The sequence below is a fragment of the Podarcis liolepis genome (assembly GCF_965112155.1).
Source record: "Podarcis liolepis genome assembly, chromosome: 7".
NCBI lineage: Eukaryota > Metazoa > Chordata > Lepidosauria > Squamata > Lacertidae > Podarcis > Podarcis liolepis.
The window spans coordinates 75,069,965-75,097,551 of NC_139561.1; the positions used below are offsets into that span (position 1 = coordinate 75,069,965).

General features: G+C 47.2%; 1 protein-coding gene across 4 annotated transcripts; it reads left to right on the forward strand.

The window, feature by feature from the left end:
• The first annotated feature begins 1,096 nt into the window (after positions 1 to 1,096).
• On the forward strand, positions 1,097 to 27,525 carry LSR (lipolysis stimulated lipoprotein receptor). Of its 4 annotated transcripts, XM_083515249.1 has the most exons (10): positions 1,102 to 1,734; positions 6,449 to 6,790; positions 14,877 to 14,996; positions 18,735 to 18,791; positions 20,931 to 21,077; positions 21,494 to 21,664; positions 23,088 to 23,147; positions 24,923 to 25,054; positions 25,213 to 25,838; positions 26,602 to 27,525. In XM_083515249.1, the coding sequence occupies exons 1-10, from the start codon at positions 1,674 to 1,676 to the stop codon at positions 26,635 to 26,637; spliced, it is 1,752 nt and encodes a 583-aa protein (XP_083371375.1). In that variant the 5' UTR covers positions 1,102 to 1,673; the 3' UTR covers positions 26,638 to 27,525. The 4 variants fall into 4 exon arrangements, with proteins under 4 accessions (XP_083371377.1, XP_083371375.1, XP_083371378.1 ...); XM_083515251.1 differs by lacking the exon at positions 24,923 to 25,054 and having other exon boundaries at positions 1,097 to 1,734; XM_083515250.1 differs by lacking the exon at positions 18,735 to 18,791 and having other exon boundaries at positions 1,108 to 1,734.
• The last annotated feature ends 62 nt before the right edge of the window (positions 27,526 to 27,587 follow it).

Sequence of the window (27,587 nt, forward strand, 5' to 3'; positions counted from 1 at the left end):
CAACCCAGGGTTTCCCACCTAAAGTAACTGACGTGGACCTGAGTGAAAACTATATACACGATACTCCTGGTGGCCAGGGTGAGAACTTCAATACATAACAATACTGACTTGAACTCTGTTCTCTCAGGTCCTGGTCCAGCAATTTAACCACTAGGTAAAAGGTACAAAAGGTAAAGGACCCCTGGACAGTTAAGTCCACTCAAATGCGACTATGGGGTTGCGGTGCTCATCTTGCTTTCAGGCTGAAGGAGCCGGAGTTTGTCCACAGACAGCTTTCTGGGTCATGTGGCCAGCATAATTAAACCACTTCTGGCACAACAGGACACCGTCACAGAAACCACTATACCACACTCGCAGGAAAAGGAAATTATCTCTCAATTTAATTCACAGGGTTATTTATTATGAGGATAAAATGGTATGGGAGGAGAAGCACATAGACTGCCTTGAGTTCTCCTTGGAGAGGAGGTGGGATAAAAATATTTAAAAATGGCAATAATAGTAGGCGTAACAGGCTGGTGAAATATCTCTCACAAACCTAGTGCGCAGAGATTGTATCAAGCAGTCCTTCAGCTCTTGCTCAGCAAAAGGCACTCACAACTTATGCACATTTAACTTGTGTGCATTCAGCTGAGCTTCAGGTGCTTGACCAAAAATTAAGTAATTAATTAATAAAAGAGGGTGGAAATCTAGGGGGGCGCGATTATTTGACCATTGCACCCTATATATTTTGACTATACTGTACACAATTTTGGCTTTCTGCACTTATCCCTGCAATATAAGCCTGTGTAAGTTGAGTCTCAGCTGTACCTGTAAAGCACGTTCTTTCCCTCAAAGAACTCTGGACACTGTAGTTTGTTAAGGGTTGCTGGAAACTGTACTTCTGCGATGGGGGAACTACAGCGCCCAGGACTCTTTGAGGGAATAACGCGCTTCGAATGCGCTTTACAGGTACAGTAAAGTGGCTGAAACCCGCTCCCTACCCTCTTGGACCAACCCGTCCTCCACCAATCACGTTCCCTGCGCTTTTTAAATCTGCCCTCTGTATCCCTCCGCCTGCCAAGGCAGCACCTGGGCAAGCTCACTTCCATATTAAGGGGGGGGGTGGATGCAGCAAAGTTTAATAGCTGGACCCATCCTCCCCCACCCTTTTAAGTTGGCCGGCTCGTCCTCAATACGGCCTCGGGGGGGGGGGGCTGAACCACCTACATAAAAGGGATGGGGGGGTCGTGAAGGTACAGGTGAGCTTTACTTTTTGCCTTGCAGTAAAAGAGACTCCCAAAGGCGGCAAACGGACGGGCTTCCACACCACACCGAAAGCCTTTCCGTGGCCGGAAAGCGCCTCAGCAGGTTCGCGTCTCTCCTCCACGCCACCCCCCTTTCTCCTCCTTTATGGGAGTTGGTAGTTTCCGTCGTTTGGGCGAGGCACCCACAGCGAGCGCTGCACCTGAGGCGCGCGGAGAGAGCGAGAGCCCAGAGAGAGGGGCTCGGCAGTCGGACGTAACTCGGGGAGCTTTCCGCGGGACGCGGCTTTTCCTGAAGGATTCGGCTGAAGTGTCCGCGGAGGGAAGAAGGGGCCGAAGCAGTGAAGGATCCGACGGAGTTCTCGCTTCCCCCTCCTTTGCCTGCGGACCACCCCTCCCCTCCCCGCGTCTCTCAAGCCAGCGGGGTGGGAAATGGAGACTCGGCCGGCCATGCTGCCCTTGCTGTGGCTCTTGGGGAGCGCCTGGATCTTAGGTAAAAAGAACTTTTAAAAGTTTTTTTTTGTTTGTTTTATAGCGCGAGCGGCGGGACCCCCTTCTACCTTGCCCCTCCACCCTCCTCTGGAGGAAACTCGTCCGGGGTCTTCTGTTTTTTTGGCGGGGGGGGGAGACAACTCGAGAGCTGATTGGGCGAAGGGCTCGCGCTCCTTTCTCCTTCGCGCTGACCTTTTTTTTTGTTTTGTTTGGAGAGCTCAAAGAGGGTTTCTGTCTTCCAAAGGTTATGGGGATATTTCGCAACTTGGGAAACCCACCTGTTCCAAGGTGTGGGCTTCCTGGTGAGGAAAGGGTATATGACTGCTATTTTCTCTGCACCCACCCCCCTTTCACAAAAAAGAAAATAGGGTTTCCGACAGGCAGACATTAACAGAGTGAAGCCTTTTTCTTATTATGGAAGTGATGAGGGAAATCAGCACCTGTTAGGTTTCTAGCTGTTTCGTAGTTGTCGAAAGATTAAGGAAGTTGGCAACTGAGATGATTTATCTACTGTATTTGGCTCCCATCTTTTTCTCCAAAGGGTTGCAGGTGGTGTACAGAGTTTTCTCTCTCTTTCTCTCGCTTCCCCACATTTAATTGCCACAACAACCCAGTGAAGTACGTTAGGTTTAGGGGCGGTGACCAGCCCAGGGTCTCGCAGTGATTTGAAACTTGGTTCTGTAGGGAGGCCAAGAAGCTTCAGTTTTCCCTAATCTGCTTCCTGTACCTCTGGGATGTAAAATACATGCCTTTTCTCTTCAGTTCCTGGGCCCACCTTCTTGGATTGAAAAACCAAGTTGTCTTGTTGGCTCCCTTCCCGCAAGACAACAACCTTTCTCAACTTGAGGGATTGTCTGTGTCTTTCTTTGCATATAGGTTTGTCTGGTTACAGCCCAATGATCTGCCTTGCTGACTTTGACTCCCTCAGTTTGTTGGGAGAGGAGGCTCATTGGGAGATTTAAAGGAACAGGGGTCAAAATAGGACCTAGTAACCCCATCTACGTGTTGTAGAAAGTGCCTGTGTTTTCAAGGATAGAAGGAAAGGTAGTAATGTCCAGCATCAGGGAATCTTATTGGAATTTCAACAGTGTTTAATAGTTGGTGGAACATAAGAAATCCTTGCTTGCTGAGAAAAGTACCTTAACAAGTTTCCAGCCCCATGGGAGATAAAAACATTTGCTCCAGGGGAAAAGATTGGGATCAACCCATTGGTGGCTTAAATTTAGGCATGCTTTTATACCCCTTCCCCCACTGTTGGCTGGGATTAGGTCTACCACATGGCAGGGTGTGTGCTTTGCATTTAATGGCCTTCCTCCAAAGTAAACACCCAGGAAGGGACTGATAATTGTTTTTGCTCAAACCTTAACCCTTTTCTGTAATCCTGGTTTCATGACCTAGAGAGAGGGATAGTTCTTCTGCAGCAGGTGATGTCACTTTTGTGGTGGGTGTCTTGCTTAGAAGCCTGGACTCTACTCAGACCCAGCTTGTGGGAAATGTGGTCATCTCTGTTCCTCTCTTTTTCTCGGGTGATGTCTCATCTTGGCTGCTGTGGCAGCCATGACACGCCTGCCGAAACTGATCTCTGTACCAACCCACCCCCCTTCAGGCGAAACCACGGGAGCAAATAAAAGGAAGAAAGTTGATGCAAGCAGTGGACAGGGGTTTGCTTTTTTCGGCGAAAAGGAAATTTGGATTGAAAATACTAGTGCAGTGGACAGTGTAAATATCCTTCAGGCACCTAATAAAAACCACCTTGATCTGTCAGGGTTTTTTTGTGTGGATATTGCTGGTTTGCGGGAACGCTTTGCCTTTCTAGACTGTTTGCTACCTGAGAAGCTAAACGGAAAGCAAATGACGGAGAGGATAGGAGTGAAAGGGGAGCCACCTGAGAGAAGGAAAAGAGAATGGCTAGGGTGGAGGGGGGGAGTTGAGAGAAATTTGAGTGCTAGGAAAGAAGGTTGGAGTGACGCAGAATTGTGTGTGCCTTCCTCCCCCCCCAAAAAAACCCCCTCACAAGTTGAATTTAGTAAATAAAGTGGTCCCTCTTGCAATTGTATAATTGTTTCATGAGTCGTTCCCCCCCCCCCCAATATGGTGCTTTTGGAGCTACCATGGCACAGACACATAGCTCTGAGGTACATTTCCTGATGGATCCTCAAATTTTTTTATAAGGGGTCCCCTCAAACTACCATCACATCAGAGGTCACCTCTTTTTACACAGATATACCTGTTCTGTGATTTTCAACTGATTAGATGTAAAAATCATGAAGATCCATGTTCTTTGGTACTGACAGGCACCAGAACCCCTAGTTTATTGTGACAGGACCAGGTATGGCCTTCCCTATCCTTCCCCGGTTGGGCCCTGAAGAAGAGGTCAAAAAATTATGCTCCTGTTTTTGGTTGATATCTGACCCAAACAAAATGTGTTTAACTTACTAGGATTTGTTTACAATAAACTAATTTTACTTTACTACACAACCAAACTGGCTTCTTTTAACAAGCCATAGTTAACATTAAGCATATTTCAGAGTTCAGATACAACCATAATTGATTATCATGGTGTCTGAGCACAGCCAGTACATGAAGTATTTATGCATGCCAGCTTGGCTACATATGTGGAAAGGTGAAATACTTGGGGCAGGAGACTCCTATTGGAGTTTTGAGTTTCAGGGTTTATTATGAACAGTGGTGGTTGCATGACTTGGTAATCAGATCAGAAGAATTTTATTTGCATCAGCCACTAGCCATAGCAATAAAATAAAATAAAATGTACTGAAGATAGATAAATGTACAGAATACATTTTAGAGGTTTACATCAATAAATAATAGGTAGCAATTGGTGTTGACAAGTGTTATGAATAAATTAAGAAGTAGCTGTGGCCCATCACTTCATTTAAGTGCTAGAATGTTGACTGGTTTGATTGGAAGAAAATGGAAGGTATGTTTATGTAGTATTGCAAATAGCTGCTCCCCTAAATTAGCTGCAAGTATGAATGCTCTGCTGAACTGGAAAAACTGTTGTGTGGCTAATGTACTGCAAGTATGTCTTTGTGGATTTGCAAGTTCCATGTAGGCTTATTTACAAGGCTTGGCTAATGAGTCAGTTGGATTACTGGGGAAGATGAGAATAACGTATGCTGGGTTAGCAGCCCATCGATAGGAAGTCATTTGTTCCTTTCAGAATGGGAAACGATTTTCTGTAACCCAGAAGCTGCTGCAAGTTTCCCCTTCTTCAGGCTGTTTTTCAGTTACTGATTAGCCCTCCTGGTTTAGCATGTGTAGCTCTAGTTCTGTGTTTAGAGCAGGGTGAGGAACTGGCTGGTGGTGGACTAAATTGCCCCCACCCCTTGCAGGCTGAGTGCTGGGCAAGACCTCCGGCTATCTTAATGATGCAGTTGTGACTGACGCATGTCAAAGTTCAATGGAGGTTGCTGAGACGGCTGATCAGTAGTGACTGCAACCTCCTTTGAAGAGGTACTTTCAGCACCATTCAGCTGATTGGTGCTGGGAGTGCATCTTTCAAAGAGGCTTGGTGTAGCCACCAATCAGCTGATTTAAAAATGGAGCATTTCCCGCTCTCTGCAGAGGAAGCAGTTTGGATTCAGAGTCCTTCCTCCAGTGTTTTGCATCCAAAGCATTTCCTTTGGAGGAGAAAAAAAATTGCTCAGGTGTAGAGCAGGTGGGGATGATTTGTGGGAAATGTTTTTGCAAGTCAAATTGAGTCCTGTGGCAGGCCAGATTAGCGCTGGAGGTCTCCCACCTCTGGTTTAGAGAAAGTAGGCAGCTGGGTTGTGGAAGTGTCTAAAATGCAGAGCTGGAGAAAATGTTACTCTCAAACCTTTGTGCTTGTTTTTTCGTGAAATGTGGTATATAAATATTTGAGATAAAATAAAGCCTGGTGAGTCAAGGAAAGAGATCGTCTTGAGAAAGATTCCTTGAAGACAGACTAGAAACAAAGGCTCATGGGGTTCATTTCTCTCTCTCTCTCTCACCCCACAATCCTGCATTTCTTTTTGTTTGAAAGATGCCGATAACAACTCTCTGGCTTTCTTTTCTGCCTGTTAGCCAGAAACAGGTTAAGGGTATGAGTTAAGGGTATGAATGAAATTAAATGCATAATGGTTCTCTTGCCTGTGAGAGTGCATTTCCTCACTCTGTGCTAACGCCAGTTCTTGTTCCCTGTTGAAGTAGTGATAAAAACCCTTGGCTTAATAAATTGGCTTCTGCATTTGTGATAGCAAAGCTCTCTAGCTCACCTAACATGTAGAAAGATATATCAGATTCCCAAGAGGCTAGACTGTGGGATATTTCCTGCCTTGTCCATCAACATTTGACAGGTTTAGATGGCCAGCATTTAGTTACAGAAAATGCTGTGTTTTCAGTGAGCTTGCAAACACCATGTCTGATTTCCACACTTGAGACTTAAATGTTTATTTCCTCTTGAAAGATGAAGCAGAGAAGCCAAACTGGCTTAACTAGGTGGTAGGGCTGACTGCATGCCCCTGAAATGAATTTGTTAAAAAGCGTAAGGGGCGTTTGCTAAGAGGATAAGGCAGGATTATTCACAGTCCTGGATTCTAGTGTGCAATGGTCGTAGTAATTGACTGTGGTGGAGAAACATTAGAAACATTCCAGGAGGGAGCTCTGTGGCATTTTCTACTACTTTTCTGCTCATTACCATGTCGTCCTATCTGACTGTCTGCTCTTATCTCCAGATCCGGCCTCTGCAATGCAAGTCACAGTGCAGAACCCATTCAACGTGGTCATCCTATTTCAACCTGTCACTCTCCAGTGCAACTACCAGACTTCGGCCACCCAACCACCTATTGTCACGTGGAAGTACAAGTCTTACTGCCGGAGCCGCTTGGCAGATGCCTTTAACCCCAGCGGCCAGGACAGCCAGATCACCAACCAGCTGCAGCAGAACAACCCCGGGTACAACCCATACGTGGAGTGTCAGGACAACTCCAGGACAGTGCGGGTTGTAGCTACCAAGCAAGGCAATGCAGTGACCCTTGGGGACTTCTACCAGGGCCGGCGCATCACCATCACCAATAGTAAGTAAATAGCAACAGGAGTGGTGGCTGTCTCCAAGAACCCTAATAGCAGCTGCTCTGTGAGGTAGGTTAGGTTGGGAATGTTGGGGCCAAAGTCACCCAGAGAGCTTCTTGTTTGGGCGGCGATCTGATCCTAGATCAAAGTCCCATAGGCTAACTGTGGCATCAGATTGGCTTTCTCAAAGCAGGTATGTATGTATGAAGAGAAAGCAATGTTCTAAGTGAGCACAGGATGATAAAAGTTAAGGATGTAGACAGGTCAGGCTCATGGAATAGAAGCCAAGATCTGGAAGCTGGACAAATGGAAGATATTTTTTTGGAAGTGTCTTTCAGTCAGATCTGGCTTATCTTGGAGACAAAGGCCATGATCTTAAAACACTGTCGCTTATTTGTGGCTACAGATTCACAGCTTGGTACAGCTTCGCGGTGGCTTTATTCTGCTGTTAGTCTTGATTTTTTGGTACCCAGTTCCTGCTGTCCTGTGATTCTGTCAGTTTCATTGGTGCAGGCTGCTGTGTTTGCGGTCTTCTTTCTGTGGCTCAGATTGCTAGGTGCCATAGGTTCCTTTGGTGAGAACAGCAGGATATGCATTCTAAAGACAAAATAACTTGGGCCAGAGGAGGAGCATGGCCTGAGGGTTGAAGGACTGCATTTGGCCTGAGGTTCACCACCCCTGGTCAAATGTTTAGGTGTCTTCAGTGGTGCATAAGCCCTAGAAGGATGGGATGTAAATTTTCACATAAATAAAATAAAAATATCACAGGGCTCTTGTAATGATTATTGGGTAACATTATGTGAAGTGCTTTGAACACATAAAGCACTGTCTCACTTCTAAAGTATTCTTTCCCCAGGCTTTCTGTTTTGAGTTTCATGGGGCTTTTTTTAAACCTACGTCTTATCTGTAGCACAAGGAAGAAGAAAGGCAAAGTGCCAGGATTACAACTGGGTGCGACCAGATTCCACACCTTCCTGTGCCCCAGTTTCTCTGTTGGCTGGAGCTAGAGAACAATAAGTTTACAAGTGCTGGAATGATTAGCTGTGCTTCCTGGCTAGGACAACTCCTCCCCTAGCCTAACATACAACCGCTTAATGTGCAGAGAGCATTTCAGTTCTGCGAGAAAACTTAATCCTAAAAGCCTTTGGAAAATTTAATTTTTGATTATTTGGCCTCAAGCTACAAAAGCTGAATTTGCAGGCAGTGCAGTGCCCAGAGTTCTGTGTAGCAGCACTCTACAGGCCATACTTGACAAGAGACTGATTTTGTCATGTAAACTCAGTGCATGAGTTCCCGGTAATCCATGTTAAAGCCAAAACCAATAGCGTAGATAGCTGAGTTTTTGTCAACTCTTGTTGGTAACAGCTTCCCCTTCCTGGGTCTTTCTCAGCCCAGATACTTGAGATTAAGTGGAGGTGCCAAGAATTCAGTGTGAGAGCATACAGGCAAAGAATGCTATGCCTCTAAGCTTCTAAAGAGAAATTGTGGTGTTGCAACAGTATTCACATTATTGTGTGTATTAGGAGTCTTCTGTGGTGGAGAGAGAGAGACTGGGTGATAGGTGCTTGAGTCACTTAACAGTTTGACAAATCACAAGCTTCAATGAAAAATGTTCTGCTTGGGCTGGTAGATTTGCAGGCAGCAGGTACTTGATATGGCAGGATTGGGGAGGGTCAGAAATCTGATTGTAATTCAGGGGTTGGCAAACTAAGATCTGCAGGCCGAATCAGGATCCGGCCTGCGGACTGTCTGTGGATCGGCTTGGGGATTCTGTTCGTTCGGGCTGCGCCATTTCCCCCCTGTGCCATTCTATTCCCCCCCCACACACCGTGGTGGCGCCTCCTCCCTCCCTCCTCCTGGCTTCTCCCTGCCCTACCTAGAGGAGGAAAGGGGCTGGCTGAGCGCCATTTTAAGCAGCCCCTCCGGAGCCAGCCCTTTCGTGCCGTTCATCTTCCCTCCGCCGCCACCCTGGTGCTCCTGTGGACCAGGGAGTGGAGCGGATGAGCTCGCTCTGCCTACCCACAGGAAAAAGCAGTGGTGGTGGTGGTGGCTACTTGCCCCCCTCGCCTCTTCTTCCAGCTCCTACTCCCTGATTCTGCTTCTCCGGCCCACCACAAGGTCTGAGGGACAGCGGACCAGCCTGCGGCTAAAAAAAATTGCCGACCCCTGTTGTAATTGATGGAACATGGCACTGAGATGTGTAGGGCCAAATCTTCTAAAGTTTTTAAAAGGTCAAAACCACCACCCTCGGTTGTACAAACCCTGGAGTACTTAAGCAATATACTCTCTTTGTTTCACTTGCATTCACTCTATGTAGGTTTTGAGTTGTTGCTTCTGTATGGATTGAATGTTGTTGTTGTTTTAACACCCCGAAGTATTCTTGCAACCAGCAAATGAACTGCTTGGGGCCCACTACAAAATACATCTTATCAATCGTAAAACACATGAAAGGGCTTTGAATCCAGTTCTTCTACTTCTAAACCCCAACAACCCTGTTAATCGCTTTTTGAGGATACAGTGGTGCCTCGCAAGACGAAATTAATCTGTTCCGTCTAGTGGTTTTTTCGTCTTGCGAAGCAACCCTATTAGCGGATTAGCGCTATTAGCGGTTTAGCGGCTATTAAAGGCTTAGCGGATTAGCGGCTAAAAGGCTATTAGCGGCTTAGCGGCTTAGAAAAAGGGGGGGAAAGCGGAAAAAAATCGGAACACTTGCAAGACGTTTTCGTCTTGCAAAGCAAGCCCATAGGGAAAATCGTCTTGCGAAGCAGCTCAAAAACGGAAAACCCTTTTGTCTAGCGGGTTTTCCGTCTTGCGAGGCATTCGTCTTGCGGGGCACCACTGTATTGGCAGGTATTGCACAACTGGAGAACAGTGCAGTTCACTGGTTGATAGCATGACTTCTGAAAGCAGCAAAATACTAAGCCAGGGGCAGGGAATGTGCTGGACTGCCAACTTGCATCCTTCCTGAGCATTGCCTCTGTTCGCTGAGGCTGCCAGGAGTTGGAATCCTGCAGCATCTGGAGGGCCCAGGTTCCCACATTCCTGCGCTAAGGAGAGAGAATGGAAGATTCTTTTCTAAGGGGAAAGGAATCATACTTGGTGTTGTACCTGTCTTTTCCAGCAAGTAAAATCTTAGAGGCATTTTCCCTTTCTCTCTTGCAGAGAGGAGAATGCCTTCTGTTGTTGTTGTTTTTGAATTGTCTCAAAATGACTTCCAACAGATTAATCAAGACACCTTTTTAGTCTGATTTAAGGTTGTACAGTGGTGCCTCGCAAGACAAAAAGAATCCGTTCTGTGATTCTCTTCGTCTAGCGGTTTTTTCGTCTTGCGAAGCAAGCCCATTGACGGATTAGCGCTATTAGCGGCTTTTAGCGGCTTATCTGCTGATCGGATCAGCTTATTAGCGGCTTAGAAAAAGGGGGGGGGGAACCAGCAGGAACTCACAAGGCATTGTCATCTTGCGAAGCAAGCCCATAGGAAATTCGTTTTGCAAAGCACCTCCAAAATGGAAAACTCTTTCGTCTAGCGGGTTTTCTGTCTTGCGAGGCATTCGTCTTGCGGGGCACCACTGTAGTCCTAAGTACACTTAGTCGAGAGTGAACCCTATTGGCCGTGGTGAGGCTTGGTTCACGCATAACACCAAGCCAGACTCTGACTCTGCAAGAGAGTCCATGTTTGTGGTTAACTGGAATGAAAATGGCAGCTGCTTTGCTCCAGCGCCATTCCTGCTGTTGCCACACTGGCCAGAACTAAGCCAGCCTCATGGTTTGTCTCACTCCGAGCAAATCAAGAGCTGTAACCAAGGTTTGCACTTTGTATACTGCTTATGGTTTGCCTGAGGTTTACAGACCATAAGCCTGGGATTGCACGTTATTCTAAAGCAAACCATGAACTAGCTCTGGGAAGAAGGAGGAGGAAGAGTTTGGATTTAATATTCCGCTTTATCACTACCCGAAGGAGTCTCAAAGCGGCTAACATTCTCCTTTCCCTTCCTCCCCCACAACAAACACTCTCTGAGGTGAGCAAGGATGAGAGGCTTCAGAGAAGTATGACTTGCCCAAGGTCACCCAGCAGCTGCATGTGGAAGAGCGGGGCGCAAACCCGGTTCACTAGATTACGAGTCCACCACTCTTAACCACTACACCACACTGGCTCTGGAGCAGGGAAGAAGCAAAGTTTCTGCTCTGGGTACCTGCACCTTTGCTTGCTCCCTCTAAGCCAAAGATTGTCTTATTATTGGGACTGTTTTCCCAGTAAGCATGCAAAGGATTAAGCTGTATATATTGCAGCCCTTGTTCGTTTAAAATAAAATAAACCAAATAAAAATAATTACAAATTGGGACCAAGAACAGCAACCATTTTGCAATCTTTTCACTATCTCGTTCCTGCTGTTGTGCTTAACAAAATCGACCCTGCTAAATTCTGGCAAGTACTGCTGCTTTCTTTTTCTCTCTCTTATGAACTCTGACATCAGCAAAGACTTGAGAGGAGAGGCAAAACAGGAATAAACAGCATTTACTGTTCCAGCAGGTCAAAAGTCCATGGCAAAAACCTACGGCTTGTGATAGCATGTTTCAAAACAAGTGTCGATCGCCAGATTTGGAGTCATCACAGGCATGTTCTCTTTCTTGCCTCCCTGCAAACCCATGGAAAAGATTGCAGTCTGATAACAGGGTTTTTTTTCCTCTCCTGCTACACTAAGGTCTGACTCACATTGCAGAAAACCAAAACAACCCTTTTGGACACCTGTGCTGTTTTCCCCCTGCTGCTTAAGCTCTGCATAGTTCTCGTCTTAGTAATGGGCAGAGTGGATTTAGTTGTGAAGCCTTCAGCAGCACCATAACCAGCAGTTAAAAAAAATAATTGCAATGCACTTTCCATCCTCGCAGCACTTTCTAAGCACCTAATTGCAGTTATTTCAGGAAGCACAGAAGGTCTACTTAAAAACTTGGTGCAGCTTAGGCTGATGTTCAGGTTCTGGAAACAATTGGTTTGTAGAATATGCTGATATTCTGCTGATTTCCAAGTGTTGGTGCACTCGAAACAGGGATGGTGAAGTGGTGGCTCAAGACCTTGGTGTGGTCCTGGCCTTTGTACAGAATTTTAATCTTAAGAGTGATGCAACATTTGCTCAGTAAGGAACAGGAGAGGGTGGGGAAAGAATAAACATGTGTATTTGCAAAACCCATCTATATAGGTTTTTAATGGTCCCGTACAACTCTACAATTCTATGATCCTATGTTGCTGTGCTTGAGCATGTCCCTAGTGTCTCCTGGGCTTTTGCAGGTGGCACTGTGGTCTAAACCACTGAGCCTCTTGGGCTTGCCGATCAGAAGGTTGGCGGTTCGAATCCCCATGATGCAGTGATCTCCCGTTGCTCTGTCCCAGCTCCTGCCAACCTAGCAGTTGAAAAGCACGCCAGTGCAAGTACCACTGTGGCAGGAAGGTAAATGGCTTTTCCGTGCACTCTGGCACTCTTCACAGTGTCCTGTTTCATCAGAAGCAGTTTAGTCATGACCTGGAAAGCAGTTCTGTAAAAGTGAGGCCAACCCCATCAACTCTTGTATTGCCACTGCCGGTGTATCTGATATTTGCACATATATCGGTTTGCTATGGGGAAACATTCCTGAGGGCTGTTGCGGAACAAACCTTATTTTATTTATGCAGCTGTGAACCCCTATAGCAAGGCTGCGGGTTCCCTGCCTGAAAAGACCCAGTTTCTCATTCCTGCAAAACAGCAGAGATGCTGTTTGTACCAGGGGTAGTTGACATGGTGCCCTTAGGATGTTCTTGGACTACAGTTCCCATCGTCCCTGACTGTCAGGCATTCTCACTATGGCTGATGGGAGAGACCATCTGGAGGGCACCATGTTGGCTATCCCTGGTTTTTACAATCGGAGATAGTGAGCAGTACTTGTTGCTTCAGCAACTGCGCTAGAATGTGTATGTGACCAATTTCCTTCTCCCTCACCCAATGCTGCCTCTGTGGACTTGTTAAAGTGGAAGAAGTTGAAGGCATAAATTGCCACCAGGTGAGTTAGCACATGGGGAATAATTGCATGTTATCTTGGGCTGTATGAGGAAGTGAGGAAGTGGTTTCCCTGTGATCTTAGGTGTTGGTGGCTTGATCTACCCAACTAATTGTTGTTAACTTGGCCCAGCCAGAAGCCTTGGAGCAAATGAGGAGGACCAGAATCCAAACCAGCTGAGAGAAAACCCTTTTCCTTGCACTTCCTTGTCTCTCGCCCTATTTCACGCCTCCTATATTTTACAGGATTGAGTCATTCATTCTCCACACTGACTTTCTCTTGGAGATCCTTGAATGGGCCAAAGCTGTCTACTTTCCAGAGAAGGGAGAATAACTGGCCCATGAATTGCCACACAGCAGCAGTGCAGAGTTGTGCAGATGAGGAAAAAATAAATACTTGGGATTCAGTACATCCTGTGGGCTGGTCCTTGCCTGCTTGCGATTTAATTCTACTTCATGTTCAGCCATTTCTGTATCCTGGTATGATTCAAAGAAGGAAAAAACAAGCATCTGCTAATAGCCCTTACCTAACCATAGCGAGAGCATCCAATGCAATGTGTTAAAGTTGTAACTTCCCTTTTAAGAAGGGAAGTACCACTGTTGATGGATGGAATTTTGTACAGGGAATATTTTTTTCTTGAGACTTTGGGCAGAGAATCCAGCAAAAGTCTCAAAACAACCTTCCCCCCCCTCCTACTGCTGGTGAGTGGTCCCAGCGTGAACTACCGCTGCATTGGATACTCCCTTCTTGTACCCTCCTACTAAATAGAAGTGCTTACCTGCACAACTCTTCATCTTTGCAGACCTCCATCCTCAGCCAGGCACAGAGATTAGGCAGTAGTGTAGCATATTCAGAAGTGTAGGGTCCCTTCATCATGGTCACAAGCCACACCCCTTCTAAGATTATACAAGTTCACCATAATCATCATCATCATCATCATCCTCAGAGGTACATTGCAACAATCAATGCCGATCTCCATGTGCTCCCTTCCTGTTAGATTTATTTTCTATGCACACACATGGGCAAATGATTTGGTGTGCTCCAATATAGTGGCTTGTGCTCTACATGAAGTTCAATTGTGTGTAGAAGAACTTGCACACCATTTTTTTTTAAAAAAACTGAATAGCCTTGTGTTTTCGGTTTTCATAAATGTTTGGCTTTCGAGCACACAGTGGCTAAGAAGCTTCCTTTTTGTGCTGATTGGGCTGTTCTTGGATGCTGGAGACAGGGACAGTGCTGCAGAAATAGTATGGGTGTTTGACCCTTTATGACCTTGGACTGCTGCTTCACTGAGTGCAAGGAGTGCAAGGTGTAGCAGGGACAACCCCCCGCCCAGTCAAGCCCTCTTGCAAGAAGTTGCTCGGCTGAGCACTCGGGGGCAATTTAATTGTGAATTTGGAATGTGTTTCCTGGAGAAGCCCCTCTGTCAGTTTCTGGCTTAATCCCAGGACTTTTTCCCCTGGAAAAAGGTGGGGTGGCTCGCCTCTGCAAGAGATTTCCTTTTTTACTTTTCGCGTTCCTCTTGAACAATGAGTCTTCCACCGATTGGGAGAGGCCCAGTATGGTTGCCTATTTCTGATCTCCTTGCAGCACAAAAGCTAGGATAAGCTTTTGAAAATAATTCTGGCTGAAATTGGGGCACAGCTTCTCTCTAGGGCCCAGAGCTCGCTTTCAGAGACAGGTGCTATTCATCACTTGTGCACAAAATACCCCCACCTTGCTGCAGTTTCCAGTTCTTACATATAGGTAAATTTCCTTAAATGAATGGTTGGAAAGGTAGGTATCCGTATGGTTTCTCTTCATGAGCAATGGTTTGCAGCTTCCCTACGATGCTCATAGATTCCCAAGACAAAAACCAAACTGATGGTACAGTTTATAATAACCAGCGGAAGAATATTATTTTTCTTTAGAACAATATTATGGTTTTGTATGTAGGAATATACCTTGAGAGAAGATGCTGTGACTCTGCTTAACATTCATCTATCCAAGGAGCTGACATTTAGCATCTGGGTTGATACCCTTTTCTTCTTCTCTGCCTTCTTTTTCATCCTTCTCCTCTAGATGCTGACCTCAGTATTGACCAGACAGCTTGGGGAGACAGTGGGGTGTACTACTGCACAGTGACTTCCAATCAAGACTTGCAAGGCAACAACGAGGCCTATGCTGAGCTCATTGTTTTGGGTAAGTGACAAGGCTGCTGTTGAGCACACAGGAATCTCTCAGGACAGATCAGGGCAGCTTAATTGCATGCTGTGGGAGGCTTCGTAGGGGAGGATGCTCTCGCACAAGACTAGCTGGCCTACTGGGTAAATCCCCAGGAGGAAAGGAAGACCTGGATGGTTGTCAAGCTTAGTTTGCCCTGCAAAACTGGTGCGTGTACCTTTGCTTTTCAAGTCCCACCCACTCAGAGGAAGATAAGGTGTTTGGGTTCATCCACAGAAGAATGAGGTGATGTAGTTCATATTGCAGGTGGTAGCTTTTATTTTGTTGCTGCTAGCCCAGATTTGTTGGGTTACAAAAATACACCAAGGAGAAAAACAACACAGGAGAGAAGAGAGGTGCTGTGCTAGTTTTCACTCAGACTTTTTAAATGTAAGGAAGCATCCAAAATGTTTATCTCCCCACCTCAATAACTCAGGGTCTGAACTGGTGCAGTCCATTCTGTTGCCCAGGCTCTACTGCGGGGGTCGGCAACCTAAGCTCCATGGGCCACAAGCGGCCCATGGGGGTTGTTTAACTGGCCCATGGACCCCCGCCGCCCACTTGGTCAGCTCCCATGTGCTGCGCTACGGCGTGGAGCAGAGCGGGGACCGCCTTCTGCAACACTGGCTGGCTTCCTGAAGCTCCTGCAGCCAGTGGGAAGCTGTGCAATGCCTCCTCCATGCCGGAAGGTGTGCCAGAAATAGCGTTTGTGCGTGCATGCGCACACACTCCGGCCCATGGCGGCATCTGTGGGACTGTGAACCGGCCCAAGCCACGAAAACTTTGCCGACCTTCTCTACTGCCTTAGCCTGATTTGTGCGCTGCACTAGCAGCCTGAGAAACCACTTCTGGGACCCCAGCACTGTGCTTCCAGGCAGGCATATAATTCCTTCTGTTTGATTGCCTGCCATATCAGCCCCACTGCTTTATGCCCAGCTTTGTTATAGCTCTGGGTGCCTTGCACTCCCAACCTATGCCACACCCTATCTGGGACACCCATTCGTAGACACACAAAAATTTGCTACTCAGATGTCCTCTTGTAGTCAGTTGTAAATACTCTCCAATGTGTGTGTGTGTGTGTTCTGGGAACAAAGCAGGGTCTCTGGACTGGAGCCAGGGTGCAGGTTGATCTTTGTTTGCTATGCACACAGGACTCTTTCTTTGCAAAATCTCTGTGTGTGCGTGTGCACGTCTGTGATACTGTACTGGAGGAACCAGTTCTAAGGGCGGGTGGAGACTGGCATTCTGAAGTGTCCCTTTATCGTGGGCAGTGCCGCGTCACCCTGCCCTGTAACATTGGCCCCTGTCATGAGGAATCTTGTGTCCTTTGTGGAGCTTAAAAAAATACTATTCTTGTATATTGTTACTTAAGCCAAAAATGCATGGAATTTTGCTTATTCTACATGTTTCTGCCTTTCTCAATGATTGTGTGCTACGAAGGGCATACAAGCCTTAATGCTACCTGCTGGAAATATTATTGCTTGAGTTGCCAGGGATTGATTTTGGGACCTTGTGTATATGCAGTAGTAGTTGCAGTTAAGACTGTCTTGGGTAGCAGGGCTGGGAACAACCCTTTTGTTTTGTCTGTGGATTTGGGGAATTGTTGATGGTCGGAAATGGATCAGTGGTCTAACTGCGTGAAAGGCAACTTAATATGTTGCTTGGCCTAATCCCACTCACCCTCTTCCTTCCAGGTCCGTTGTAGTTGGATTTATTTCATAAGGCTTTGCCTGTGTACTTTTCAGGCTCCTTGTTACATACATTAGGACTAGAAGTTTGTTTTGTTCTTAAAAAAACAAAACCAAACACAGATCCTTAGTGTTGAATTTTGTGCACCAACACGCTGCTTGTGGTTGTGTGCTGTGAGCAGATCTTTGAAGCAGAGAGGAAATGAACATGAATGGACTTTCCTGCAGTGGCAGGGATTAAAAGTGTGGCGCGTCATATCTTATCTGTTTTGTTTATTAACATCTTTTGTATACCAAGGGGGCAATGTGCCCTTGGGACCCAGTGTGAGTTTGTTTTCAAACTGCTGCTGTTCTTTTTCGTATGTCTGCGTTCTTTAATTTGTATTTTGCAATTTGTGCTGTGATTTTTACTTAACTTTTGCACTCATGGCTCTTGGCTAAATGGAACCTCAATGTCCAGAGCAAGTACCGTATTTTTCGCTCTGTAAGACGAACCAGACCACAAGACGCAGCTAGTTTTTGGAGGAGGAAAACAAGAAAAAAAATATTCTGAATCTCAGAAGCCAGAACAGCAAGAGGAACCGCTGCGCAGTGAAAGCAGTGATCCCTCTTGCTATTCTGGCTTCTGGGATAGCTGCGCAGCCTGCATTCGCTCCATAAGACGCACACACATTTCCCCTTACTTTTTAGAAGGGAAAAAGTGAGTCTTATAGAGCAAAAAATACAGTATATCTCTGTGTACTGTACGTCGAGGGCAAAAAACAACAACATGGGAGGGCTACTGGCTTTATGCCCTGGTAAGCTTCTCAAAGTCATCTGTGTGGCCAGTATTAGAATCAAGATTTCAACTAGGCAGATCGTTGGTCCTATCCTGCAGGCTCCTGAGCAACTTTCTGGCATTGCCTGACTGCCAAGTTAACATGTTCAGATCTGTGACCTGGTTCTCATCCCACGCAATTATGTTGTGTACATCAATCCATTTCTCTGGGGGGCTCTAGGAGTTGTCCCACCAGAGGGAGCAGAGCAGGCAGGGAATATATTCGGACGCCTCTGTGCAGGCAGCTATTTCATACTGTGTGTAGTATTGTCTTGAGGTTTTCTACTCCCAAGTTGGCTAAAACTGGGAGACCTGCTTTCTTCCAGATAGTACCCTCTCTGTGGAACGTGTCTGCTTCCTGTCAGTTCCTGTACTCTTCTTTTTCCTCTATTTTTTTAATGTCAGAAACCATATTCCGCCCCCATCAGGAACTGCAGCAGGGTGATGTGCCTGGCTGTGCCAGGGTTGCATGTTCTGAAAAAATGCCGGTTGCTTACAGCAGGGCCTGGGAAAGGAAATATTTTCCCAAACATTCCACTCTGTAGGTGAGAGTGCGTGCCTGGCTTGCAGTTGCTCCATCAGGGGGACGGATGGGGACACACACACAAACACCCACCCACCCAGGAATGTTAGTCCTTACCTCTCTGCCTTCTCCATTTCCTTAAGACAAAAGCAGTGGGCTTATCTTAGGACAAGGTAACAATTGCAGGCTCATCACTTCTTGACTGCAGCATTTAAATAAGGGCTTCTGTGCATCACAGATAAATCACTGCAGATGGAATTTCTGATATTACCATTTGCCCCTCTAGGGTTCCTTTTCAGTCTGCGGGCCGCATTTCCTCATAAACAGCCTTCCAGGGGCCACATGCCAGCACAGCGTCCTGGATGGTTTAGCCTTTCTACAGTGGGCTTCGTTCCAGCTGTGCAGAAGTCTCTTGTTTTCCACACACACACCTCTCCCATCATTCGTGCAAGCGCAGAGCATTATGATAGTCAGAGGAGACATTCTAGCCAAGCCAAAGCTGTTGAGGAAAGCGCAGAGCAGGGACGGTGTGGGCCTGGGGTGAGTCCCAAGGACAGAGGCCTGGAAGGGGCTGCATTTGGCCCTAGGTTCCAAACCACTGCTTTAGCTGGCCCAGAAGTGCCTGCCTCCAGGAGCAGCCAGCTGTATTTAGTAACTTTCTTTTCCCTGTGTTTTTGTTTGTTCTGTAGGCAAATCCTCCGGTGTCTCAGAGCTTTTGCCAGGCTTTCAGATAGGGCATATGGAAGGTACTGGCTTTTCTTCTTTTTCCATGCTGTCTTTCCTGGGGTTGTGAGGGGTGGGTGGATAATACTCCTTTGTTCTTTAATATGTCCTATCCTTGAATCTGTCGGGGTAGCAGTAGGCGTGCCTGGGTTTGGAAAGGAGTCCAAAATGTCTGTCTCTTAGGGTACTTCTTTTGTTAACTTGCTAACGCTGCAAAACTCTGTAGGCTTCTTTTACGTTTCTTCCAACCTCCCCACCCACCCACCACCTACCTCTTAACTGTGATGTACAAGAGAACCTGTCTTTTCATGTCCCTGCTGTAGAGATGCAGGCTTAAGTGCAGTGTGCGATTCAGGGTCCCTTGAGCCTGTAACTGACTTAGGAGTGGTTCACACATACATTGGGGGTGTTCACCTAAAAAAAAAAAAAAGGTAAAGTGCGAAGACATCTGAAGGCAGCCCTATTTAGAGAAGTTATTAAGGACTGATGTTTTAATGTATTTTTAATCTTTTGTTGGAAGCCACCCAGAGTGGCTGGGGAAACCCAGCCAGATGGGCGGGGTATAAATAATGTATTATTATTATTATTATTATTATTATTATTATTATTATTATTATTATTATTATTATTATTATTATTATTATTATTATTAATGTTACCAGCATCTGGATTGTGCAGAAAACACATTTGGGCAAGCTGGAACTGGCTGCAGCCTACCTGCCGAGTGTAACTTCATAGCAAACCTTGGTGTTCATTTGCACATGATATTGTTATGATGATGGTATGCTGCACAGGGGTTGCTGTTGTGTCTTAACACTAGCACCCTCAATAAACTTTGTATTGGAGTTCCCCATTGTCCCTGATCACTGGCCATACTGGCTGGGGTGCTGGGAATTGTAGTGCAAAACATTGGGAGGGTGCCAGGTTGGTGAAGGCTGGGTTGTGCATTGTTCTGATGTTCTTTGGCTGGAGGGCATAAGCAAAGGGTCCCCAGCTTTGGTTTGTCAGGACTTGTTTAGGGGCTGCTGCTATGCAAGTCCTTTCAGCCCCAGCAGCTAGTGAGAGGGAAGGGTAAACCACACTGGTATCCTACACAGAACGCAACTGCTTGCGAAGCAGAAAGGCAGTCCCCTAACACTCCATTAGAAGTTGGTGGGAGAGCTATACTTAAAACCATGCTCTAGCCAGCTGAACACAACCAACTCATCCTGGAAAACTATCCTTAGATGAGGAGGACTGCTGAGGCTGGCTTCAAAGCGTGAATGATGGACACCAGCACTTGAGAGCTTGCTGCATTTGACAGACATAGGTGGAGAGATCTGTGCCATGAGGCCTTGTCCCTCTTTGAGCTGTGGTGTGTATGAGTTCGAAAGAGAACACGCTCCATCCTGCAAGTTCTGCGGTCTTCATCTGTTGGGCTAATCCCAGATCCTGTGTTGGTAATATATGGAAATTGGTCTGCCAGTCTAGGATCATTGTTCATTTTGCAGCTGTAGGGCCCTTGAGTTTAAAGAACTGTGTATAAAAGCAGTGGATAAAGCGCCCAATAGAAAGAGAAGGAACGAGAGGAGCAAAAAATGTGGCACACTGAAGGCTTTTGCTTCCCTGGGCGACTTGTTAGTTGTAGGTTCAGCATTGACACTGGACTTCGGCATCACTGACACATGGGAGGGATTTTGCCTCTGCAAAGCAATCTTGGTGCAGCAGTTCTTTTGCTTAGGAATAGCAAGAGGGGGCTGAGGGCCTGATCCTGATCCTTTAGGAGACAGAACGGTGCAATGAATGGGATAGATGTAGAATGAATGTCTAGATTTTTAGCAGCCCTTTGGGACCCAGGATTCAAGAGGACCTGCTGGCATGCACTCAGCATTCAACAGGATCAGTTAGGGTCTGAGAGGAGGGACTTCTGGGCCTGGGCGGTGCAGGAGCTGGTGTGAGGAGGGGGCTGGAATTGTCAGTTTGCTAAGGCTGTCGCACTGTGAGAGCTGTATATTAGAGCAAGGAGTGCCTGGTATCACAACTGGCATTCTCTTCCTTAACGGAAGCTTGTTGACTCAGTGTAGAAGCTGCCAGGATGGCCTAGCCCTTCTCTCTAGATGGAACTTGATTCATAGGCTCTGTCTCAAAAGGACTTTTCCCTCCCCACCCCCCTTTCTTCCCAGACTGGCTCTTTGTCGTCCTGGTGGTGTTAGGGTTCTTTCTGGTCTTAATGCTCTTTGGGATCTGCTGGTGTCAGTGCTGCCCTCACACCTGCTGCTGCTACGTCCGATGCCCCTGCTGCTCTGAGAAGTGCTGCTGCCCTGAAGCACGTAAGTCGTCTTCTTCTCTTCCCCTGAACTGCGAGAGCAGGCAGAGCAGCTTCTGTTCTCAGATCTGCCATGAACCTTCTGCCTGACCCGAGGACAAGTTCTCCCATCTTTGTGTGACTGCCCACAGGCTTATTAGTAAAACACCCATGGCTCTGTATATAAGCAGTCCCTAACTTTCCCCAAACTACCTAATGCTGCATTATATCAGCATATTTCTGCAAGGGAAACATGGGCAATATGGAAGCCACCCTGCCTACATTTGCCCTGATGAAAAGCAGAGCAGGGCAAATGTTATCGCTGAGCCTGAATTTGTGATTCCCCTGAATGTTGCTGGAGGAATGCCCTGAACATTTGGCTTAGAATTCCTCTTTTCCAGCATTAATATATTGTAATCCCTAACACAAGCATGTCTTCAGTCTACCTTGCAGGGAAAGCTGCAACTTCAGGGGCCCCCAGTGTTTATGCACCCACCCTCTATGCATCCAGTAACCATCTGAAGCAGGGGCCCCCAGCCACTGTGATCCCCATGGGTCCAATGCCTGCCATGTACAACGGTTATGGAGTGGATTACGACAGAGCCAGTTCAGGTAAGTGGCTTCTACTAGCCAAATCCTTGCTGCCTCAGAGCTAGTTCCCTGCTGGGCTGAATTGACAGTTCTAAAAGGCTTTGTGCTAGCCAAGGGCCTGACTTTTGTGAGCTCTCATTTGGGCTTAACCCTGGTCTGCTGGGTGATAGAGCTGGCTCCTCACTTCCTGTAACTATTTGGGCAGCTGCTGTCTTGCTCAACACAGTGATACGCACATTCGGCTTTGGAAACAATCATGTAGAAGGGGATGGTGGGCTCTCCTTTGCTGGAGTTCTTCAGGCAGAGCAGGTGGTGAGGATCCTCTGGCTTGCAGGTCAGATGTGGCCTTTGAGGCTGTTTGCCCCCATATCATACCCACCTACCCACACCTGATGTGTGATGTCAGGGGTCAGGCAAGTACAGTGGTGCCTCGCAAGACGAAATTAATCCGTTCCGCGAGTCTCTTCGTCTTGCGGTTTTTTTGTCTTGCGAAGCACGGCTATTAGTGGCTATTAGCTGCTTAGCGGCTATTAATGGCTTAGCGGCTTTAAGAAAAAGGAAACAAACTCGCAAGAACTCGCAAGACGTTCTGTCTTGCGAAGCAAGCCCATAGGGAAATTCGTCTTGCGGAACGACTCAAAAAACGGAAAACTCTTTCGTCTTGCGTGTTTTTCGTCTTGCGAGGCATTCGTCTTGCGAGGTACCACTGTAGAGAAGTGGCTGCCAGTACACAACCAGGGGCCTTAAAGTGATTTACTCCAGCTACAAAATATGAGGCTAATGAAGAGGCCCGAGACCATCTGGGCTGTGAGTCCTCATACCTGCCTTGCAGGCCTTCCCCCGCCCCCTGGCCTGGGAGGGCACAGCCCGGACTGACTCCAGCTACAAAAGCTGAGGCTGCTGAATAGACAGCTGAGTAGGGTTTATTGAGGGGTGTTGTTACTATCTTTATTTTAGCATTTACTATGATTTATGTGGAAATTGTCCAATTTGTGTTTTATTTGTTTATGCCTACTTTTGCCATGTTTGTAATTATCTGATTTTTTTTATAAGCCGCCTTGAACCTATGGAAAGGCAGCATACAAATAAAATTATGAATGAATTAATGATTGTGCATTGGCAAAAGAAGGCAGGCTTCACCTCTGCCACCCAGTGACTAATAGGAAGTAGAGCTGAAGCCTCCAGAATTGGCTGTGCGTCATGCTTTGAAGGCCCAGCTTTTGAGACTTCAAAGTGCCGAATCACCTGGCATCAGGTGCTTGACAGGCAACGCTAAGTAAAAGGGGACTTGTTTACAGGGTACAACAATGAACCCCAGAACTGCAAGAATGACCTGATATTGCTTGTACAAGTTTGCAGGATTGAGGAGTGTAGGCTTGAGCAGTCATTCTCATGGCTGAATACCAAAGTTCTTTGACAATCCTTGCTGTCTATTTTATTGCAGTTGGTGGGAACAGCTCCCAGGTGCCCCTCCTGAGGGATACAGATAGTATTGCAAATGCTGGTAAGAAACGTGTGTATTGGAGATAGAAGCAGAAGTGTCTGCTTGGACCTTCATTGAGGGGCATATAAAAATGAAGTATTGACAGCAGGCAACCTTTTGGGTGGGCAAGTGCTTCACCATTGGCTGAACTAACCTGCTTTATTGTGGGGGAGCTGCTTATGAGCTCACATGGGGAATTATGCTTTTGTGTGATCCATCTGTTTGTATTTGCAAGCAACTGAGGTTGAAAGCTTATAGGGTGTGGGGAGAGGGATATTGAGGGCTAATGCTTCCCTCTGCTGCACAGAAGCAGAATTGCTTGCTAATTAATAAAGATAGAGCAGGAAATTGCTCATGTAGTGAGTTTGCTTAGGATTTCCTTCTCACCTTCCAGATGCACACTTCTCAGGATAGTATGAGAGGATACCGCATAGGCTTCTGACATATTGTCCTGTTTAGTGCCCAGGAAGGGCACTTGCAAGATCCTGGGCCGCTCCTTGCTACCTCTTCTATGCTGAGCAGGGCCAGCCATAGGCGCCGACTCCATGGGGCTTGAGGGGGCCCGAGCCCCCTCAAAAATTTGTTTGGGGGGGCTCCGCCCCCCCAATAATCTCCAGCGCCCCTCCAGCAGAGCGCCATCGCCGCCCCTCCCCCAGCCCAAAATGCACAGGGTCGGGCTGCATGCCTCCTGCCCTCCCTCCCGAGCAGAAGCTCCACCCAGTTTCCGCTCCGGAGCTGATTAATAGGCGCAGCACGCTCTCCCCTATTCGCTCACGAGGAGGCGGCGCCACTTTATTTGCATATTCATGAGCTTATTTATTATTCATGAGCTTTCCCGGGCGGCCCCCCCCAATATTTTTTATAAGTCCGCGTCCCTGGGGCCAGCAATGGTGTCACTTGGAGGAATAGCACCCCACGCCCCACCAAAGTATCTTAACTGGGAAGAGTTCAATTCCCCCAGTGGGCCATTGCTGACCATATTGGGTGGACAAGTTCCTATATAGAATCTTCGAGTTCCTGAAATGCAAATATGTGGCCAGAAAAGAAAGCTAAAAATGCAGCAGCAGCAAAAACAAGCCAGAAAATGGAAAGACTGGCAGAAAGTGGACAGGTTTTTAAAACTCCTGCTTGGAAAAGAGGTGGCAAAAGAACATAGGCAGGGTGCTGTTGCCCTCTTTGTACTGATACTCAGTTCTGTAGCACACCTAGTTTGAGCTGTTGCTCGGACTGTGTGTTCCAAACATAGCTGTGCTGAATACTTGCTGCTGCATGGTTTAGGGTCATAGTGCCACAGATATATGAATGCTATCCTGCCATTTGCACTTAGAAAGCCTTGGAAAGGGATTCATGGAGACAATGACTGCCTCTTGGGGAGAAACGTCATGCTCAGCAGAGGCGAGAATTTTCCAGGCTGTGTTGGGAGGACCTTTCCCAGCATGCAGAGAAATGTGCCCTTGTTCACAGAGTGCCTGTTGCATCCTGGAGGTTCCTCCTTTATTTTTAAATCTGCTGAAGCAGGCGATGAGGTTGTCATTTATTCTCCCACTTTCCTGCCCCTTCATCTGCTGTAGGCTGTGCAGGCAGGTTGGGGGACAGCTACAGATCAAAAGACTGGGTGCAGGAGAAGGGACACCTATTGCCTCTTTCCAGTTCAGAACTGCATTTTCTTGGTGGTGGGCAAATCCCTTGGTTGTAGCCCTGTTTGCTGCGTTTTGTCCCATGGATGATATTTGGCTCCCTGCAAATGGGGAAATGGGCCTCTGTCCTAAAGCCTGCTCCTGATGTCTCTTCCCCAGCTGTGCGCAGCGGCTACCGCATCCAAGCCAACCAGCAGGATGACTCCATGCGGGTGCTCTACTATATGGAGAAGGAGCTGGCCAACTTTGACCCCACCCGCCCAGGCCAGCCTAATGGGAGGCTTGAGAAAGGTACTTTGGTTGGGTCCTTCTTTACGTGTGGAAGCACACCACGGGGCTCCCCAAGAGCAGCCCTCGGGGACAGCTGTTTTTTAGGAGAGCATGATAACTAGCTGATGACTCATTTGCAGCCTAGAAGCTTTTGACCCTCTCTTGCGCTTACTTTCCAGCCTCTGTGATGAGCGAACTGAGCTCTCTGCATGAGGACGATCGGCGCTACGAACTGCGGCAGGGGCTGGGGCGGCTGCGCGGCCAGGCGATGTCTCCCATCAGTGACGTGGAAGAGGAGAGCATGCGGAGCAGCGAGACCAGGCGCTTGCTACCCCCCTTGCGGCGCGGCCACTACGAGGACCCTCCGTCACGAGGCTATGGCCGGCGGCCCCGATCCCGCTCGGTGGACGCTCTGGATGATCTGGACCGGGACCCTTATCCAGACCGGCCCAGGAGCCGCGGCCAACGTGGCTCCGATGATGACGAGTGGCACCGCCGCGACTATTCCCCGGACTCCCGCGACGACTATGACCGCTACGGCGGACGGCGCAGCCGGAGCAGGGATGACCTGAGGGACCTGGACCGATCGCACTACGATGACCGGATCTTGCAGGAAGCGCTGCGGCGGAAGCAGAAGGCGGCCGGCCGTGAGGACCGGGATCATGCCAGTACATCAAGTGGGAGGCCCGGCAACAGGAGAAACGGAGATGACGATAGCAATGGGTTCCCCCCGCCGCCACCACCTCCGTACACAGAGACAGAGTCTGTTTCTTCCCGTGGCAAGAATGACCGCAAGCTCCGGAGGGTGAGTAGGGGGGTAGGGAGAGCACCCTGCTAATGTGGTGCATGATAGCATTGCCTTGGCATTTCAGATGAAACATGGCCTTCAGTTGACTGCTGGATCCTTTTACGTTGCTAGCGAAGTGGAGGAATGAGGCCCTCAAGGGCGATTCTTTTCTTTCTCCTGAGGAGATTGAGCTGCTGTTGGAAGAAGGGGTTCAACAGAGGAGATGTTCCAGTGTAGGAGTGGGTATCTTCAGGTGTTGCAGGACTCCCAGTTGCCATCCACACCAGCCAGCATAGCCGGTCTTCAGGGATGATGGGAATTGGAGTCTAGTAATGTCTAGGGAGGCCACAGTCTCCCCACACCTGTTCTTGGGGCTGATCCAAATCGAAGACCCAGCGTTGTACTGATAAGAGCAACTGAAGTGGTTGGGGTGGTTCAGTCAGCTTTATAGGGGAAGATTATCCAGCAGCTACGGCTTTGTAGGATCTGCTATGGGAATTTTCCTTAAAGGAAGACTAAAACTAGCTTTCTGGTTAGTGGCTCCAAGATAGTAGAATTGGAGACCCACCAGTATATGTCTTTATTATTGAGGCTCAGGAAGCTGTGCAAAGGTGTATTAGGGTGCCTGTGTGTGGATCTTGGTCAATAAGAGTGTATCTTCTATTTGTGGTGTTTTTGTTATACCTTGTGGTGTTAACAGCCTTGGGTTGTTCTAAAGATCTGGTGAGATATAATGTCTTAAACTGTATTACTAAACCTTGACTTTCTTTTTGCCCTACAGAACCATGCTGTCAGCAGGGAAAGTTTGGTGGTTTAACCCTTTCCATACCTCTGCCTTGGGTGGATTAGAGAAGTCCTGTGCCTTGGACAGCTACAGCAACTGCGTCTTGGCTTGTTGATATGAGATTTATTCACCTGGAGTCTATAAAGTGGAGCTTTCATGTATGCCCAGCTGACAACAGGGACTGGTCGACTGGACAAAACTTGAGAAACAGACCTCTTGGTGCCTTAGGTTTAACTTCATTGCATATCAGCTCAGAATCTTAAGGAGTTTGCACTGCAGGAGAACTTTTAAGCTCCTTTTTGGGTGCTCCTGTTAAATTTCAGGCCTAGTTTTATTTTTTCCGTAGTGTTCAGGAGGGCACTTGAACACGATCCTACAGTACTGTACTGGAAACAGAAACCAGTGGTCTTATTCTGCCAAAAGGAGAACTTCCTCTCGCTTTACCTTTTTGAATAATTTTGAAGACGATTCCAAAGAGAATTTACTGGAACTACATTTCCTGCATAGGTTTTTGTGAAGTGCTTCAAATACATTTTTTTCTTTTCATTCTATTTTTTATTCCATAAAATTTATGTACTGCTTGATTGTAAAAAACCTCAAAAGCGGTTTATGAAAGTAGTTTATACATGAGTTGTGTGATTTTGTGCTTGCAAGATTTTTTTCCCTTTCTAAACAAAGTATAGACTGCCAGTGCTGTAAATATTCTAAGGCAGGTGTGGGAAACCTGTGACCTCCCAGATGTTGTTGGACTACAAATTCCATCACCTCCGACCATTTGCTGCATTGGCTGGGGCTGATAGGAGTCTTAACAACAGTGGCATCACTACAGGCTCCCAACTCTTGTTTCTAGAGTGCAAAGAGCTTATAATTTTGTTGAGTTTGCTGTTTTATAGAAATGAAAATAAAACGAGTAGGATTGAACTCTTTACTAGGATGTGATGTTGGGAAAGGGTGGGTGAAAAACATCCCTCTTACTAGCTTTT